The sequence below is a fragment of the Pristiophorus japonicus genome, chromosome 2 (assembly GCF_044704955.1).
Source record: "Pristiophorus japonicus isolate sPriJap1 chromosome 2, sPriJap1.hap1, whole genome shotgun sequence".
Lineage (NCBI taxonomy): Eukaryota > Metazoa > Chordata > Chondrichthyes > Pristiophoridae > Pristiophorus > Pristiophorus japonicus.
In genome coordinates, this window is record NC_091978.1 from 114,295,875 (window position 1) to 114,315,439 (window position 19,565).

General features: G+C 43.3%; 1 protein-coding gene across 2 annotated transcripts in view; it reads right to left on the reverse strand.

Moving 5' to 3' along the window:
- Positions 1-19,565, reverse strand: part of LOC139240236 (ADP-ribosylation factor-like protein 15) — a 462,002-nt gene that overhangs the window by 242,597 nt on the left and 199,840 nt on the right. For both annotated transcript variants that reach the window (XM_070868727.1, XM_070868722.1), the window contains exon 4: positions 5,844-6,052. In XM_070868727.1, the coding sequence (XP_070724828.1) occupies positions 5,844-6,052 (209 nt within the window). The remainder of the gene's footprint in view (positions 1-5,843; positions 6,053-19,565) is intronic.

Consider the following 19,565-nt stretch of genomic DNA (forward strand, 5'->3'; position numbering starts at 1 on the left):
TTCTTATGTTCTCCCAGCTGCCTAAGCTCATCCATCAGCCCACCCCTTACAAACAACTCTACTTCCCGGGGTCAGGGATCAGAACAGCACCTGGGGTCAGAGATCGGACACATCTGGGGATCAGATCTTCCCTAGATGTCAGGGATCGGACTGCCTACGGGATCGGAACCCCCTACCCCCATGGAGTCGGTGATCGAACCCACCCTGCGGTTCAGAATTGCCCTCTCGCTGGGATCAAAACTCCTCCCCCCGCCCCCAGCTTGGGCCCCGCACCAACCTGCTTTTTGGTGGCCTTCTATCCAGTGTCTCCCCCACCGACCTGAAGCCAGACTGTCAATCTTCAGCCAGGGAAGGCAGCTGGCTGGCCTGTGCGGGATGCCACTCGGCCTGGGATAGGGGCGGGATGCATCGGGTCTCACGTTGCAGCATGCATAGAGGCTGGGGGCAGGAACTACTATGCATGCACGCACACGCCAATGCGCATGTGGAGAGCTGCCAGCACGGTTTCTCGCGCAGGGCCCTAGCTCCGCCCCCCAATCGACTAGCTACGCTGCACCAAGCCCCGGGAGAGGCAACACAGCGGCCAGTATCAGGGGAGATTTTTTCGGCGCTGTTTTCAGCCCACAAAGTCGCCGCATCTCTGGTGAGTGCGCCGAAAAAAGGGGTGGGCCAATTTTGAGCCCTAAGATTCCACACCTCAGTTCAGCGCAAACAGCTACCACCACAAAAGCAACAAGTTCCTCAGAATATTTATTCACATTAATTTTGTGCCCATATTGTTTTCAAGCACGCAATTCTAAAATTTGGTTTACGGCACAATAAACACAAAAAAAATTGAATGGTAGAAATCACAATCAGTGAAGATCACGAACCAATGTTTAACAAGCTCATATGACACCTGTACGTGCGATATTCATACAGACGTTTACTCATTTAAAATAAATGGGTTAATGCCTTCTTAAAAATAGCGTGAACAGGCATATAGTATGTGAATAGAAATCCAATAAATGGGTTCAGAGAAGGCTTGCCTCATATCCCATCATCCAATCACCATTGGTGCCTTGGCTGCAGACATCTCTGGAGCTGCCACTCACTCCAGGATGGACTGCTGTGCTGGAATGCCATCCAACATGGAACTTTCTCCAAGATGGAACCTGTCCTGTTCCCCTCCGACTGAAAAACTTTGCACTGCAGCCCTGGTGCCATTTCTCTCCCTGACTGTTGATTCAGGCTGAACCTCCACCTCAGTATCCTGTTAGATCCAGAGTTGAGCTACAAATCCCTCCATAGCCCAAATCAACTCTACCTATGCAATGTCTTCCAGCCCAGTGAGATAATCCACATCCTCAACTCTTAACTCGGACCTCCTTTGCATTTCCCCTCCCTCGCCTTCAGTTATCTTGCCCCTAAACTATGGAGGAGTCATTTCCCAACTACACACTTCCGGCAGAAAGCCTCACCCAGCAGGAGCTTGAAGTTGAAAATGTTCCGTGAACTATGACAGAATTTCTACATCAAAAGAAGTTATTTATAGTCATTTCAAAAAAGCCAAATTATTTTTATTATATATATTTTGTAAGCCAAAACACTCTTACCCACACTAAAAAAAAGTTTCAACAACAAAATTATTCATTTTTGGTACAAAGAAAGAAATCAGGGATTACTTTATTGTACTTTCACACTCTAGCCCAGATTTTAAACTTGGGGCAAGCAGCAAGCCTGGAGCAGAAAGGTCGAGCGTCCGGCTCATCGACGTGAGGACTGGGAAATTTCAATTCATGGGCCTCATTTAAATAAATGAGAACCAACTCCTGCCAGAACCTGGCATCAATAATGTGACGTCAGTGGACAAGAGCTAGTGAAAGTAAGTTGGAGGTAGGGATCTGAGACAACAGCGGCAGGCCTGGGGCAGGGGATGCGCAAGGACTCCTTGTGGGGCCTGGCTGAGCACTACTGCTCCTGGACAACAAGGAAACTTAAAATAAATTACATTAACTTACGTTTTAAGTCCACTTCTTGGCCTGTTGCTTCCCGCCTGCTCCCCTTCCCACCCTCTACCCCCAGTACCCTTCGAGCATGGGGGGGGGGGGGGGGTTAAAATCAGTTCTTCTACCTTTCAATGATCAAGCAAGTGACTCCAGGGGTGAACAGATATCGCAGGTTAGTATCCATGAGAAATGGTTTTAGCTGCTCACCTACCTTGACCAGTGCCCAGGAGAGGCATAGGTTTGGGGCTCAGAAGAGGAGAGGGCCCTGGGGCAGCACGGGTCAGCCCACACTGCGATATGTGTGCACTAGGTCCATGCAGCAGAGCTGGTCTCCAGTCGTCTTGGGTAATCCTTGCCACTGGACCAAGGCCTAGCTCTGTCAAGCCCGTGTGGTGGCTGGTGTGCAACGGCCATCACACGTTAAAAAAATCCACACATAGGCATCTTTCACCCTTTAACTTGTAGTTCGGGATCTGGAATATTAGGTCCTTCATTGAAACACCTGTGAACTCATCCCTTTTTGGCGTGGAAGCAAGTCATCCTCGCTTCGAGGGACTTCTATGATGACCTTAAAGGGTAGGTCAACCTACCTAAAGGGTGACCAACCTTAAATCAGGTGTTACAACCAAAACTTCTCCCAAGTTAAGTAAAGTGAGATTCCCTCTTCCAGAGACTCTCACTACTCTTTGTTCTAGTGTCAGGTTAGGCTCTGACTGTAGAGTCAGCCTGCATGTACACTGTAACTGCAGCATCAGCACAAAGTTAAATAATTTTATACCAATGCTACAGCTGTAGTGTAATGTACTGCAAAATAAAGAAAAACATCAGAGAGTCAACAGGTTTGGTCCTAAAATATAAAATTTACAGTTGTAGTATTGTTTTTCAACCTCAAATATGAAGTGAAGTATACCAATGGTCATAAAAGGAGTTTCTGTGGAATCAAATATTTGGGCCAATTTAGGGCAATAAATCAATTGTCATACTGAGCCGTCCGATCATCACAATAATATGCAGTGAAAACAGAAACAGAGACAACTATTATTTTCTTGCATACAAGTAGCATTTGAGCCACGATTAAGTTGTAAATAGTGAACTATTGGCCTACTACTTAAAACAAGATACTGACAGCATGGTTAAATGTGTAAGGAAAATTAAATATCTGCGATCTTCCCATAAGCAAAGCAAAAAGGCGCTGACATGAACAATATTTTCAGGAGGTTATTTGTGTCTTCCTTAGTGAAGACAGAACCAAAGTATTTGTTCAATTTGTCTGCCATTTCCTTGTTCCCCATTATGAATTCACCTGATTCTGACTGCAAGGGACCTACATTAATTTTCACTAATCTTTTTCTCTGCACATATCTATAGACGCTTTTGCAGTCAGTTTTTATGTTCCCTGCAAGCTTACTCTCATATTCTATTTTCCCCCTCCTAATTAAACCCTTAGTCCTCCTCTGCTGAATTCTAAATTTCTCCCAGTTCTCAGGTTTGCTGTTTTTCTGGCCAATTTATATGCCTCTTCCTTGGATTTAACACTTTCCCTAATTTCACCTTGTTAGCCACGGTTGAACCACCTTCCCTTTTTTATTCTTACGCCACACAGGGATGCACAATTGTTGTAGTTCATCCATGTGATCTTTAAACGTCTGCCATTGCCTATCAACCATCAACCCTTTAAGTATCATTCTCCAATCTATCCTAGCCAATTCACATCTCATACCATCGAAGTTTCCTTTCTTTAAGTTCAGGACCCTAGTATTTGTATTAATTGTGTCACTCTCCATCTTGAAGAATTCTACCATATTATGGTGATTCTTCCCCAAGGGGCCCCGCACGACCAGATTGCTAATTAATCCTCTCTCGTTACACAAGACCCACTCTAGGATGGCCTGCTCTCTATTTACATATTGGTCAAGAAAACCATCACTTATACGCTCCAGGAAATTCTCCTTCACAGTACTGCTACCAGTTTGGTTAGCCCAATGAATACGTAAATTAAAGTCACCCATGATAACTGCTGTACCCTTATTGCACGCGTCCCTAATTTCCTGTTTGATGCCATCCTCAACCTCCCTACTACTGTTTGGTGGTCTGTACACAACTCCCATTAACGTTTTCTGCCCTTTGGTGTTTCGCAACTCTATCGATATAGATTCCACATCATCCACGCTAATGTCCTTCCTTGCTATTGCATTAATCTCCTCTTTAACCAGTAACGCTACCCCACCTCCTTTTCCTTCCTGTCGGTCCTTCCTGAATATTGAATATTCCTGGATGTTGAGTTCCCAGCCTTGGTTGCTCTGGAGCCATGTCTCCGTAATCCCAATTACGTCATACCCGTTAACAGCTATCTGCGCAGTCAATTCATCCAGCTTATTACGAATGCTCCTCGCATTGAGACTCAGAGCCTTCAGGCTTCTTTTTTTAAACACTCTTTGTCCTTTTTGAATGATGTTGTAATGTGGCCCTTTTTGATTTTTGCCCTTGATTTCTCTGCGCTCCACTCTTGCTTTTCTCCTTCCTACCTTTTTACTTCCTTCTGCCTCCCTGCAGAGATTCCCATCCCCCTGCCATTTTAGTTTAAATGCTCCCCAACAGCACGAGCAAACACTCTCCCCCCCAGGACATTGGTTCCGGTCCTGCCCAGGTGCAGACCGTCCGGTTTGTACTGGTCTCACCTCCCCCAGAACCGGTTCCAATGCCCCAGGAATTTGAATCCCTCCCCCTTGCACCATTCCTCAAGCCACGCATTCATCGGAGTTATCCTGCAATTCCTACTCTGACTAGCACGTGGCACTGGTAGCAATCCTGAGATTACTACCTTTGAATGGCTTTTAACTGCCCACTCAAGTGGCCTAACAAGCCACTCAGTCATTTCACAACACTCTGTAATGGCTCAGAAGGCCCACCACCAACTTCTCAGAGCAACTAGAGCTGGGCAATTAAAAAAACCCTCATTCCTGGGATGTTATGTAGGCAAAATGTTATTAGTTGATGCAAGTTGTGCTCAATATGCCATGCTGTGTGTGTCTTATACAATTAACAAAAAAAAACACAAGTAAATTCAATTTCACTTTTTTCAAAATGCTTTCTTTCACGAATTAAGAGATATGGGGAAAGGTTATGTCCTACTGTGCTGAATTCTAAATCTGAATTGCAGGAAGCAGGGTCATGCTGAGCAGAGGCTATGTTAGTCAGATTGGTTGGGGCAGAGAGGAACAGAAGTGGTGATTTGAGCCATGTCAGCACAGTGCTTGGCACCACCGGGCAAGCAAAGGCCTGGGATTTAAATCTACTGCTGATGGCAAGGGTTGGGAAAAAATGGAAAAAGCTTCTCATAAAATTGAAGTTATATGAAAAAACGATATAGATGCCTCAGTTACATTCCAAGAAAGCCAACATCACTTGTCGTAGCAATAAATCCACCAACAGTAAAATGACCATATTCTATGGCTGTCCAATAGTATAAAAGTTGAGACATTCACTACCATTTACTGTAGTCACAAACGTGAGTACAGGAGTACTTAAATTTGCCAGAAGTTGTTAAATTTGAAAGAAGTTTGCTCATTTTGGATATGTGCATGTATTTTAGAAGAGGGAAAGAGACACAAATTTAACTGCTGAAAATAAAGATTTTCACCCCATGTGTGACAACACAAATCAGGATCTATTTTTTTTAAATCCATTTAAAATATTGAGTAGCTTATGTTTTAAAATCTACAGTCTTCAGCAGTTTCACTTTTCTATAATACTCGAAAACTAAATTATAGCAAAATTGATAATCTTCTGAGCCAGATGAATTAGAGATTGTACAATGTCCACGAAGAATTATGGCATGACCATTATTAAACATACCTCTTGTAAAGAACGTGCTGCTGGTTTGTCTTGATGGTTGGCTAATATTAAAATTGGCAAAGTGCACAGCTGTGGATGTTGAAGAGCTGAATGCAACTCATTCCGCGCAGTTTCTAGATCATCTTCAGATGATGCACTGTCTAACACAAATACTACCCCTTGAGATCCTTGATAGTATCGACTCCAGTATTTGCGTATATTATCTGCACCTTAAGAGAATTTAAAAAATGATTTAAAAAAATATATTCATTTGAAGAAAATAACTCAATCTTGCTTCTTTAAAATACAAGATATTTTCTTTATCAATTACTTTACTAAATAAATGTTAGCATTTTCATAGAGAATTGTGAAGGAAAAATATTATTTTGGCATTGGATGCAGAGTAAAAAAACAAACTCCCATAGGGTAAACCAAGTATTACAATATCCGTTTTTGAATTAAGAGGTGAAATTCACAAATTTTTTTGAAATCATCCAAGAAATTGTACAATTCTAACATGAAGGGCCCCCGTGATCCCAAATGCTCATGCATTTACATTTTTATATTATTTGTTGAATTTGGACCAATTATCTTATGAAAATGCTTACACTTGTTAAGTTCAAAATGCTCATACCTATTTGTCCATACATTTCTCAATTATATCAAAAAGAATTGTGCCCTTTGTTGGGCAATTGACTTTTTTTTTAAAAAAAACTAACGCTTGCAATTTAAAAACATTTTTCACTAGCACCAAGTATCTCGGCTTTTCTGCCCCTTTACCAAAAGCTGGCCTCATCTCTGGATATCAAAAATTGCAGCTCCCGATGGTGTAAAAACCATGAAGATACATGGGGTCCGGTGCATGTGGAAATAAAATTGAAACGTGTATTTAAATAACATTTCTTATACCTGTCTACGTCATTACTGTGCATTCCTGAAAGAAAAATGTGTTCAAAACTTGTGCTGCCTTGTCCAATCTGTTTAATTTCTAATCGTGGTCATAGAATCACCTTGTCGATCCAGTTAACCATCTTAAATATTTCTGAGAGGACACCTCTTTTGCAGCTGAATAGTTTGTTTATCCTGTCCTACATCTTCCCATCCAAACAGGACTGAGGCAGTACAAGGCCTGAATTCAAGATATCATCAGCCAGGTGCAGTTCATCACATGAATAGTATATTTCTTGGACTTGGTACAAATCCAATGCAGAGAGAGAAAGAAAATAGGTGTCCTCTTTCAGGGCATATAACTGAAAATTAATCTGAATTCTAGTCGGATGGAGTACACAGTACAAAATGATACACAACTGCAAACATCTTAAAACACTTATACAACCGTGTGCCCTGATAACACTCTAATGATTTTTAACGTGGCATTTATCAATTTTCCCCACAGTATTTGCGCCATTTTTTTTGGAGCAGGCTGCTTTTTCTGGCCTAACTTAAATATCCCCAGTTTCCCCAATCAATTTGCACCAGTGTAACTCAGTTAGTAACAAATTTTTTTAGTCAGTTTTTTTTTCAGCCAAAGGGGGCGCAACCAGCCACCTACGCCACTTCTGGCCATTTAGGGAAGTTTGGACAGCTGAGAGTTACTCCAGTTCTGATTAGCCCAACGTATGTGGCCTGTCCTGAAAAACCTTTCCTCGAGAAAATCGGCGCAGGTAAGGAAAGCGGCGCAGCAAATGTCCGGACACACTGAAAGAATTGAAGAACACATAGCAGCAACTTACCTCCAACTCCACTCGAAGGCTGTTCACACACACAAGGCGGCTGTCCGGTTCCATTCTCAGCCCCCGGTTCACACACACAATCCGAGAGAGAGAGAGAGAGAGAGAGAGAGAGAGAGAGAGAGAGAGAGAGAGAGAGAGAGAGAGAGAGAGAGAGAGAGAGAGAGAGAGAGAGAGAGAGAGAGAGAGAGAGCGAGCGAGCGAGCGAGAGAGAGAGAGAGAGAGAGAGAGAAAGAAAAAGAGAGGGGGGGGGGAAAGAGAGAGAGAGAGAGAGAGAGAGAGAGAGAGAGAGAGAGAGAGAGAGAGAGAGAGAGAGAGAGGGAGAGAGAGAGAGAGCGAGAGAGAGAGAGAGAGAGAGAGAGCGAGAGAGAGAGCGAGAGAGAGAGCGAGAGAGAGAGCGAGAGAGAGAGCGAGAGAGAGAGAGAGAGAGAGCGAGAGCCGAACCTGCGACCAAGAATGCGACCGGACCGGACAGCCTTCGGGCGGAGTTGGAGGTAAGGTGGTGCTGTGTGTTTTTTTCAATTCTTTTAATGTGTTGGGAGGTGGCTGCTTACTTTGCAGCTTCAGCTCAGTGTGTCCCTGGTTACCATGGCAGCCTGATTTTTTTGGCGCAGATCAAGGCTCCACCCACCTCAGGTTAGGCCACACCAAAATGAAGAGATCCAACGGGGAAACTTACAACTTTTTTTTTGCGTACTTGGGCCACAAAAAAAAAAATCGGGCATAACTCTTCAAGTACGCCAAAAAAATGCTTTGGGGAAAATTGAGCTCATTGTTTTGTAGTGTCAAATGTGGCTCAGTGGGCAGCATTCTCGCCTCTGAGTCAGAAGGTTGTGGGTTCAAGTTCGACTCCAGAGACTTGAGCACAAAAATCTAGGTCGACACTCCAGTACAGTACTGAGGGAGTGCTGCACTGTTGGAGGCAGCTCAGAATAGCTCAGATGAATACGTGGCTTGCGCAGTGGTGCAGCAGGGAGGGATTCAAATTTTTGGGGCATTGAAACCGGTTCTGGGGGAAGGTGGGACCAGGACAAACCGGACGGTCTGCACCTGGGCAGGACCGGAACCAATGTCCTCGGGGAAGTGTTTGCTAGTGCTGTTGAGGAGGAGTTAAACTAATATGGCAGGGGGATGGGAACCAATGCAGGGAGACAGAGGGAAACAAAAAGGAGACAAAAGCAAAAGACAGAAAGGAGATGAGTAAAAGTGGAGGGCAGAGAAACCCAAGGCAAAAAACAAAAAGGGCCACTGAATATAAAGGGGCTGCAAGAGGGGTCAATACTAAAAATCATGGTTTAAAAACTAGTATTAAACACTCTACCTAAACGCACGCAGCATTCAAAATAAAGTAAATGACTTGACGGCACAAATCATTACAAATGGGTATGATTTGGTGGTCATTACAGAAACGTGGTTGCAGGGTGGCCAAGACTGGGAATTAAACATACAGGGGTATCTGACGATTCTGAAAGATAGATAAGAAGGGAAAAGAGGTGGGGTAAGCTCATAGAAACATAGAAAATAAGTGCAGGAGTAGGCCATTCAGCCCTTCTAGTCTGCACCGCCATTCAATAAGTTCATGGCTGAACATGCTACTTCAGTAACCCCTTCCTGCTTTCTCGCCATACCCCTTGATTCCCCCTAGTAGTAAGGGCCTCATTTAACTCCCTTTTGAATATATTTAGTGAATTGGCCTCAACTACTTTCTGTGGTAGAGAATTCCACAGGTTCACCACTCTCTGGGTGAAGAAGTTTCTCCTCATCTCGGTCCTAAATGGCTTACCCCTTATCCTTAGACTGTGACCCCTGGCTCTGGACTTCCCCAACATTGGGAACATTCTTCCTGCATCTAACCTGTCTAAACCCGTCAGAATTTTAAACGTTTCTATGAGGTCCCCTCTCATTCTTCTGAACTCCAGTGAATACAAGCCCAATTGATCCAGTCTTTCTTGATAGGTCAGTCCCACCATCCTGGGAATCAGTCTAGTGAATCTTCGCTGCACTCCCTCAATAAGCAAGAATGTCCTTCCTCAAGTTAGGGGACCAAAACTGTACACAATACTCCAGGTGTGGCCTCACCAAGGCCCTGTACAACTGTAGCAACACCTCCCTGCCCCTGTACTCAAATCTCCTCGCTATGAAGGCCAACATGCCATTTGCTTTCTTAACCGCCTGCTGTACCTGCATGCCAACCTTCAATGACTGATGTACCATGACACCCAGGTCTCGTTGCACCTCCCCTTTTCCTAATATATGTCACCATTCAGATAATAGTCTGTCTCTCTGTTTTTACCACCAATGTGGATAACCTCACATTTATCCACATTATACTTCATCTGCCATGCATTTGCCCACTCACCTAACCTATCCAAGTCACTCTGCAGCCTCATAGCATCCTCCTCGTAGCTCACACTGCCACCCAACTTAGTGTCATCCGCAAATTTGGAGATACTACATTTAATCCCCGCGTCTAAATCATTAATGTACAATGTAAACAGCTGGGGCCCCAGCACAGAACCTTGCGGTACCCCACTAGTCACTGCCTGCCATTCTGAAAAGTACCCGTTTACTCCTACTCTTTGCTTCCTGTCTGACAACCAGTTCTCCATCCACGTCAGCATACTACCCCCAATCCCAAGTGCTTTAACTTTGCACATTAATCTCTTGCGTGGGACCTTGTCGAAAGCCTTCTGAAAGTCCAAATAGACCACATCAACTGGTTCTCCCTTGTCCACTTTACTGGAAACATCCTCAAAAAATTCCAGAAGATTTGTCAAGCATGATTTCCCCTTCACAAATCCATGCTGACTTGGACCCATCATGTCACCTCTTTCCAAATGCGCTGCTATGACATCCTTAATAATTGATTCCATCATTTTACCCACTACTGAGGTCAGGCTGACCGGTCTATAATTCCCTGTTTTCTCTCACTCCTTTTTTAAAAAGTGGGGTTACATTGGCTACCCTCCACTCGATAGGAACGGATCCAGATTCAATGGAATGTTGGAAAATGACTGTCGATGCATCCGCTATTTCCAAGGCCACCTCCTTAAGTACTCTGGGATGCAGCTCTGTTAATAAAGGATGATATCAGGGCAGTTGTGAGAGACGATATTGGCATGAATGAACAAAATGTTGAATCATTGTGGGTGGAGATCAGAGATAGTAAGGGGAAAAAGTCACTGGTGGGTGTAGTTTATAGGCCCCCAAATAATAACTTCACGGTGGGGAGGGCAATAATCAAGGGAATAATGGAGGCATGTGAAAAAGGAACGGCAGTAATCATGGGGGATTTTAACCTACATATCGATTGGTCAAATCAAATCGCACGGGGTAGCCTGGGGGAGGAATTCATAGAATGCATACGGGATTGTTTCTTAGAACAGTATGTTACAGAACCTACAAGGGAGCAAGCCATCTTAGATCTGGTCCTGTGTAATGAGGCAGGAATAATAAACGATCTCCTAGTAAAAGATCCTCTCGGAATGAGTGATCACAGTATGGTTCAATTTGTAAAACAGATTGAGGGTGAGGAAGTAGTGTCTCAAACGAGCGTACTATGCTTAAACAAAGGGGACTACAGTGGGATGAGGGCAGAGTTGGCTAAAGTAGACTGGAAACACAGACTAAACGGTGGCACAATTGAGGAACAATGGAGGACTTTTAAGGAGCTCTTTCATAGTGCTCAACAAAAATATATTCCAGTGAAAAAGAGCGGTAAGAGAAGGGATAACCAGCCGTGGATAACCAAGGAAATAAAGGAGAGTATCAAATTAAAAACCAATGCGTATAAGGTGGCCAAGGTTAGTGGTAAAATAGAAGATTGGGAAAATTTTAAACGACAGCAAAGAATGACTAAGAAAGCAATAGAGAAAGGAAAGATAGATTACGAAGGTAAATTTGCGCAAAACATAAAAACGGATAGTAAAAGCTTTTACAGATATATAAAACGGAAAAGAGTGACTAAAGTAAATGTTGGTCCCTTAGAAGATGAGAAGGGGGATTTAATAATGGGAAATGTGGAAATGGCTGAGACCTTAAACAATTATTTTGCTTCGGTCTTCACAGTGGAAGACACAAAAACCATGCCAAAAATTGCTGGTCACAGGAATGTGGAAAGGGAGGACCTTGAGACAATCACCATCACGAGGGGGGTAGTGCTGGACAGGCTAATGGGACTCAAGGTAGACAAGTCCCCTGGTCCTGATGAAATGCATCCCAGGGTATTAAAAGAGATGGCAGAAGTTATAGCAGATGAATTCGTTATAATCTACCAAAATTCTGGGGAGGTACCAGCGGATTGGAAAGCAGCTAATGTAACGCCTCTGTTTAAAAAAAGGGGCAGACAAAAGGCAGGTAACTATAGGCCGGTTAGTTTAACATCTGTAGTGGGGAAAATGCTTGAAACTATCATTAAGGAAGAAATAGCGGGAGATCTAAATAGGAATAGTGCAATCAAGCAAACGCAGCATGGATTCATGAAGGGGAAATCATGTTTAACTAATTTACTGGAATTCTTTGAGGATATAACGAGCATGGTGGATAGAGGTGTACCGATGGATGTGGTGTATTTAGATTTTCAAAAGGCATTCGATAAGGTGCCACACAAAAGGTTACTGCAGAAGATAAGGGTACGCGGAGTCAGAGGAAATGTATTAGCATGGATAGAGAATTGGCTGGCGAACAGAAAGCAGAGTCGGGATAAATGGGTCCTTTTCGGGTTGGAAATCAGTGGCTAGTGGTGTGCCACAAGGATCGGTGCTGGGCCCACAACTGTTTACAATATACATAGATGACCTGGAAGAGGGGACAGAGTGTAGTGTAACAAAATTTGCAGATGACACAAAGATTAGTGGGAAAGCGGGTTGTGTAGAGGACACAGAAAGGCTGCAAAGAGATTTAGATAGGTTAAGCGAATGGGCTACGGTTTGGCAGATGGAATACAATGTCGGAAAGTGTGAGGTCATCCATCTTGGGGAAAAAAAACATTAAAAGGGAATATTATTTGAATGGGGAGAAATTACAACATGCTGCGGTGCAGAGGGACCTGGAGGTCCTTGTGCATGAATCCCAAAAAGTTAGTTTGCAGGTGCAGCAGGTAATCAGGAAGGCAAATGGAATGTTGGCCCTCATTGCGAGAGGGATGGAGTACAAAAGCAGGGAGGTCCTTCTGCAACTGTATAGGGTATTGGTGAGGCCGCACCTGGAGTACTGCGTGCAGTTTTGGTCACCTTACTTAAGGAAGGATATACTAGCTTTGGAGGGGGTACAGAGACGATTCACGAGGCTGATTCCGGAGATGAGGGGGTTACCTTCTGATGATAGATTGAGTAGACTGGGTCTTTACTCGTTGGAGTTCAGAAGGATGAGGGGGGGATCTTATAGAAACATTTAAAATAATGAAAGGGATAGACAAGATAGAGGCAGAGAGGTTGTTTCCACTGGTCGGGGAGACTAGAACTAGGGGGCACAACCTCAAAATACAGGGGAGCCAATTTAAAACTGAGTTGAGAAGGAATTTCTTCTCCCAGAGGGTTGTGAATCTGTGGAATTCTCTGCCCAAGGAAGCAGTTGAGGCTAGCTCATTGAATGTATTCAAGTCACAGATAGATAGATTTTTAACCAATAAGGGAATTAAGGGTTATGGGGAGCAGGCGGGTAAGTGGAGCTGAGTCCACGGCCAGATCAGCCACGATCTTGTTGAATGGCGGAGCAGGCTCGAGGGGCTAGATGGCCTGCTCCTGTTCCTAATTCTTGTGTTCTTATGTTCTTATGTAGGTGCTGTCTTTCAGAGGAGACGTTAAACCAAGGCTCCATCTGCTTTCTCGGGTGGACGCAAAAACCCCATGGCAGTATTTCAAAGAAAAGCAGGGGTGTTATCCACAGTCCTGGCCAATACTTATCCCTCAACCAACATCACTAAAACAGACTTTCTGGTCATTATCAGATTGCTGTTTGTGGAAGTTTGCTGTGCGTAAAATTGGCTGCTGCACTTTCAACATTACAGCACTCAAAAAAGCACTTCATTGGCTGTAAAGTGCTTTGGTACGTCCTGAGGTTGTGAAAGGTTGTGTAAGTCTTTCTTTCAAGTTAAGGCCTGATCCAATACTGCAGCAAAACAGAAATGAGATTGCCCCTCCCCTGATATGTACACAGATCAGTAAAACCAATAAAAGGGCCAATAGAATACATAGAGTACAAGTAAAAAAGTAATGATGAATTAATACAAAACTTTGGTTCGGTCAGTGGAGTACACTGTGCAGTTTTAGGTGTCTCTTTTTTGAGAGGTCATTAAAGACAGAGTGTATGCAGCATAGATTCATCAGAATTATACCAGGGAAGGGAAACTATATTTATGAGAAGTGGCTTGAGATATTGCAACCATTTCCAATGGAACAGAAAAAGCCAGGAGGAATTTTAATAGAAGTTTTTAAAGTTATGAAGAGATTTGATAAGAGTGGTTAGGGAAAAACTATTTGGGGAGACAGACACTGAGCATTCAAATTAAAAATCAGTAAAAGAATAAGGAGAGGGGTTCGGAAACAGTTACACCAAGGATTGTTGGAGCATGGAATGCTTTATCATAGAATCTGATTAAAATCATTCTATCTTTTAGGGGAAAAGTGGCTAAATATTTGAAGTAGAGGAAAATACTGGGCTATGAGAAAGAGAGCAGGGCAGTGGAAATAGTCTTATATTGCTCGAGCAAAGAGTTGGCATAGACACACTGGGCTGAATGCCTTGTGTGCTGTAAACTTCTATGGCTTACTAGAGTTCGGCCAAACCCTGACTCTGGATTTACACAACTTTAGTAGCAGTTGCAAAGCAAAACTACTTCACAGCAATGCTACAGCTACAGAGTGATATAATGTGTAGCTGCCATTACCTTGCTTGTTTGCACCACTGCCTCTGAGAAATTAATAATGATATTATAAAGCTAGTCAGCTGCTTTTGTAATAAGAAATGTAAAGGCAGTTTGGCCAATGTCAGTTGTTTTAAAAACTTCAAATTCAAAAAGTTGGCTGTGTTATCAGCTGTATATAAACACAGCTATACACATCAGTGAGTGACTGCTTTTTTGAAGTAGCTTCAATAATGATGTTCAACTACCAACTTGTGCAATTAGCAGTGTTATATTCTATGGCTGGTAAATTGTCACACCACACCAATGTCCCATTTATCTGGGCAGAAGACAGTCATTAAGGTTGGTTGTCTGAGCAATGAATTGTAATTGATCTTACTGGAACAAAAAAGAAAAAATTCATTCCCAGTACATCTATCCATCACCTCGATGAACAAAATTTATTCAGTTGCGTGGACTGATAATTTTCTATAATTAACATGAAGGTATTAATTTGGATCATTTGAATTCTCATTTTTTTTAACCTTTCAATGTATGACAAGATAGGATTTGCATAATACATTTATACAGTCAAAATCAATTTCAGAGATATGTATGAGATTTATTTCATTTTTCAAATGGGCATCATATTCATTATCCTTTATGTTTATGAATATAACTGATAAATATCTCCAAGTGATCTTAAATTCCTCATCTACACCAGGTGAAGACTGTAAGCTTGGTGAATGATCTCATGCATTGCTAAGAATGCTGGATAGCACCCTTGTGGAATTATTCAGTCGTGTTAAGTTAATAGCAGTTATCTTTTAATTTATTTTGACTGATCACATCAGTATATAGCTATGTGAAAAACAAAAATCATTAACAGCTCTCAATTTCAGAATTGTCAAATTCAAACTCAACATTTGCTTTGTACAATCGAACACTTCAAAAATTGTGATCAATATAAACGAGATATTAGGACTATTGTCTAACACAATCAAAACACAGTGATGCACAGACATATGGGCAAGGGCAGGTTAGCAGGGAATCCTTTCAAGCCTCATTAAAAACTGGCAGACTGGCAATCCATTGTTAACTAATGGAGTTGTGATCTTTGTAAATTAAGAAAGGAAATACATGGAAATGTGTCAAATAGTTGATTAACAAAGTGGAGCATCATCTCAATTTGATTAATATTTTTGACACCAGGCAACAGAAAAAGGTAATTACTGCATGACAAACAAATTCTTCAAGCATGAGACATCACACTTCTGTATAACACCTCTGCCATCTCTTGCCACAAACATTAGTACAGTGAACCTTTCAATTGTTGCAGCACTGATTTAAATAACGAGTGGCTTTCTTTCTTGTTCAACATGTCTAGTAGAGCTTTAATATTTATGTTCAAAATATATATTTTTAATCATTACTGCACATCAATATGCACACAATGGGAAGAAGAACATTAGAAACAGGAGCAGGAGTAGGCCATTTCGTATCTCGAGCCTGCTCCGTCATTTAAGATCATGGCTGATCCATGGCGTGGCCCTGGACACTGTGGACCACTTCCCATATCTCGGGAGTCTCCTATCAACAAGAGCAGGCATCGATGACGAGATCCAACACTGCCTCCAGTGCAGCCTTCGGCCACCTGAGGAAAAGAGTGTTTGAAGGCCAGGCCCTCCAAACTGCCACCAAGCACATGATCTACAGGGCTGTAGTAATACCTGCCCTCCTGTATGGCTCAGAGACATGGACCATGTACAGTAGACACCTCAAGTTGGAGAAATATCACCAATGATGTCTCGGCAAGATCCTACAAATCCACTGGGAGGACAGGCGCACCAACATCAGCGTCCTCACTCAGGCTAACATCCACAGCACTGAAGCACTGACCACTGTCGATCAACTCTGCTAGGCAGGCCACATAGTCTGCATGCCAGAAACGAGACTCCCAAAGTAAGTGCTCTACTCGGAGCTCCTTCATGGCAAACGAGCCAAAGGTGGGCAGCGGAAACGCTACAAGGACACCCTCAAAGCCTCCCTGATAAATGCAACCTCGCCACTGACACCTGGGAGTCCCTGGCCCAAGACCACCCTAAGTGGAGGAAGTGCATCCGAGAGAGCGCTGAGCACCTCGAGTCTCAGCGCCGAGAGCATGCAGAAATCAAGCGCAGGCAGCGGAAAGAGTATGCGGCAAACCAGTCCCATCCACCCCTTCCCTCAACAACTATCTGTCCCACCTGTGACAGAGTCTGTGGCTCTCCTATTGGAGGACAGGCGCACCAACATCAGCGTCCTCACTCAGGCTAACATCTCCTATTGGACTGTTCAGCCACCAAAGAACTCACTTCAGGAGTCACAGCAAGTCTTCCTCGATTCCGAGGGACTGCCTATGATATGATGATGATGATGATCTGATCATGGACTCAGCTCCACTTCCCTGCCTGCTCCCCATAGCCCTTTGCTCCCTTATCGCTCAAAAATCTGTCTATCTCCGCCTTAAATATATTCAATGACCCAGCGTTCACAACTCTCTCGGGCAGAGAATTCCACAGATTTACAACCTTCCGAGAAGAAATTCCTCCTCATCTCAGTTTTAAATGGGCGGCCCCTTATTCTGAGACTAAGCCCCCTAAGTTTTAGTTTCCCCCATCAGTGGAAATATCCTCTCTGCATCCACCTTGAGCCCCCTTATTATCTTATAAGTTTCGATAAGATCACCGCTCATTCTTCTGAACTCCAACGAGCATAGGCCCAATCTATCTTCATAAGTCAACCCTCTCACCTCCGGATTCAACCCAGTAAACCTTCTCTAAACAGCCTGCAATGCAAGTTTATCCTTCCTTAAATACGGAGACCAAAACTGTACACAGTACTCCAGGTGTGGCCTCACCAGTACCCTGTATAGTTGTAGCAGGACTCCTCTGCCTTTATGCTCCATCCCCCTTGCAATAAAGGCCAACGTTCCATTTGCCTTCCTGATTACTTGCTGTACCTGCATACTAATTTTTTGTGTTTCATGCACAAGGACCCCCAGGTCCCTCTGTACTGCAGCAATTTGTAATTTCTCTCCATTTAAATAATAATTTGCTTTTTTATTTTTTCTGACTTTTATCTTGTGCAGTAACTTTTTATGTGGCACCTTATCGAATGCCTTCTGGAATTCAAATACACCACATCCACTGGTTCCCCCTTATCCACCCTGCTCGTTACATCCTCAAAGAACTCCAGCAAATTTGTCAAACATGATTTCCCTTTCATAAAACCATGCTGACTCTGCTTCATTGAATTATGCTTTTCCAAATGTCTTGCTACTGCTTCCTTATTAATGGACTGCAGCATTTTCCCAACGACAGATGATAGGTTAACTGGTCTATAGTTTCCCGCTTTCTGTCTGCCTCCTTTTTTTTTTATAAATAGGGCTGTAGAGGTGTTACATTGGTGGTTTTCCAATCCGCAGGGACCTCCCCAGAATCCAGGGATTTTTGGTAGATTATAACCAATGCATCCACTTCTTTTATTATACTAGAATGCAAGCCAGAGAGACAGACTATTATCTGAATGGTGACAGATTAGGAAAAGGGGAGGTGCAAAGAGACCTGGGTGTCATGGTACATCAGTCATTGAAGGTTGGCATGCAGGTGCAGCAGGCGGTTAAGAAAGCAAATGGCATGTTGGCCTTCATAGCAAGGGGATTTGAGTACAGGGGCAGGGAGGTGTTGCTACAGTTGTACAGGGCATTGGTGAGGCCACACCTGGAGTATTGTGTACAGTTTTGGTCTCCTAACCTGAGGAAGGACATTCTTGCTATTGAGGGAGTGCAGCGAAGGTTCACCAGACTGATTCCCGGGATGGCGGGACTGACCTATCAAGAAAGACTGGATCAACTGGGCTTGTATTCACTGGAGTTCAGAAGAATGAGAGGGGACCTCATAGAAACATTTAAAATTCTGACGGGGTTAGACAGGTTAGATGCAGGAAGAATGTTCCCAATGTTGGGGAAGTCCAGAACCAGAGGTCACAGTCTAAGGATAAGGGGTAAGCCATTTAGGACCGAGATGCGGAGGAACTTCTTCACCCAGAGAGTGGTGAACCTGTGGAATTCTCTACCACAGAAAGTTGTTGAGGCCAATTCACTAAATATATTCAAAAAGGAGTTAGATGAGGTCCTTACTACTAGGGGGATCAAGGGGTATGGCGAGAAAGCAGGAATGGGGTACTGAAGTTGAATGGTCAGCTATGAACTCATTGAATGGCGGTGCAGGCTAGAAGGGCCGAATGGCCTACTCTTGCACCTATTTTCTATGTCTAGGGGACTTGTCCACCTTTAGTCCCATTATTTTACCACGTGATAGTGATTGTATTAAGTTCCTCCCTCCCTCTAGCCCCTTGATTATCCACTATTGAGATGTTTTTAGTTTCTTCTACCGTGAAGACCGATACAAAATATTTGCTCAACATCTCCGACATTTCTCTGCTCTCCATTATTAATTCCCCAGTCTCATCCTCTAAGGGACCAACATTTACTTTAGCCACTCTTTTTCTTTTTGTGTACCTGTAGAAACTCTTACTCTCTGGTTTTATATTTCGTGCTAGTTTACTTTCATAAGTGCATGAAACATAAAAGGATAGTATGCAGGCACAGCAAGTGATCAGGAAGGCAAATAGTATCTTGGCCTTTATTGCAAAGGGGATGGAGTATAAAAGCAGGGAAGTCTTGCTACAGTTGTACAGGGTATTGGTGAGGCCACACCTGGAATACTGCATGCAGTTTTGGTTTCCATATTTACAACAGGATATTACTTGCTTTGGAGGCAGTTCAGAGAAGGTTCACTAAGCTGATTCCGGAGATGAGGGGGTTACCTTATGATGATAGATTGAGTAGACTGGGTCTTTACTCGTTGGAGTTCAGAAGGATGAGGGGTGATCTTATTGAAACATTTAAAATAATGAAAGGGATAGACAAGATAGAGGCAGAGAGGTTGTTTCCACTGGTCGGGGAGACTAGAACTAGGGGGCACAGCCTCAAAATACGGGGGAGCCAATTTAAAACCGAGTTGAGAAGGAATTTCTTCTCCCAGAGGGTTGTGAATCTGTGGAATTCTCTACCCAAGGAAGCAGTTGAAGCTAGCTCATTGAATGCATTCAAATCACAGATAGATTTTT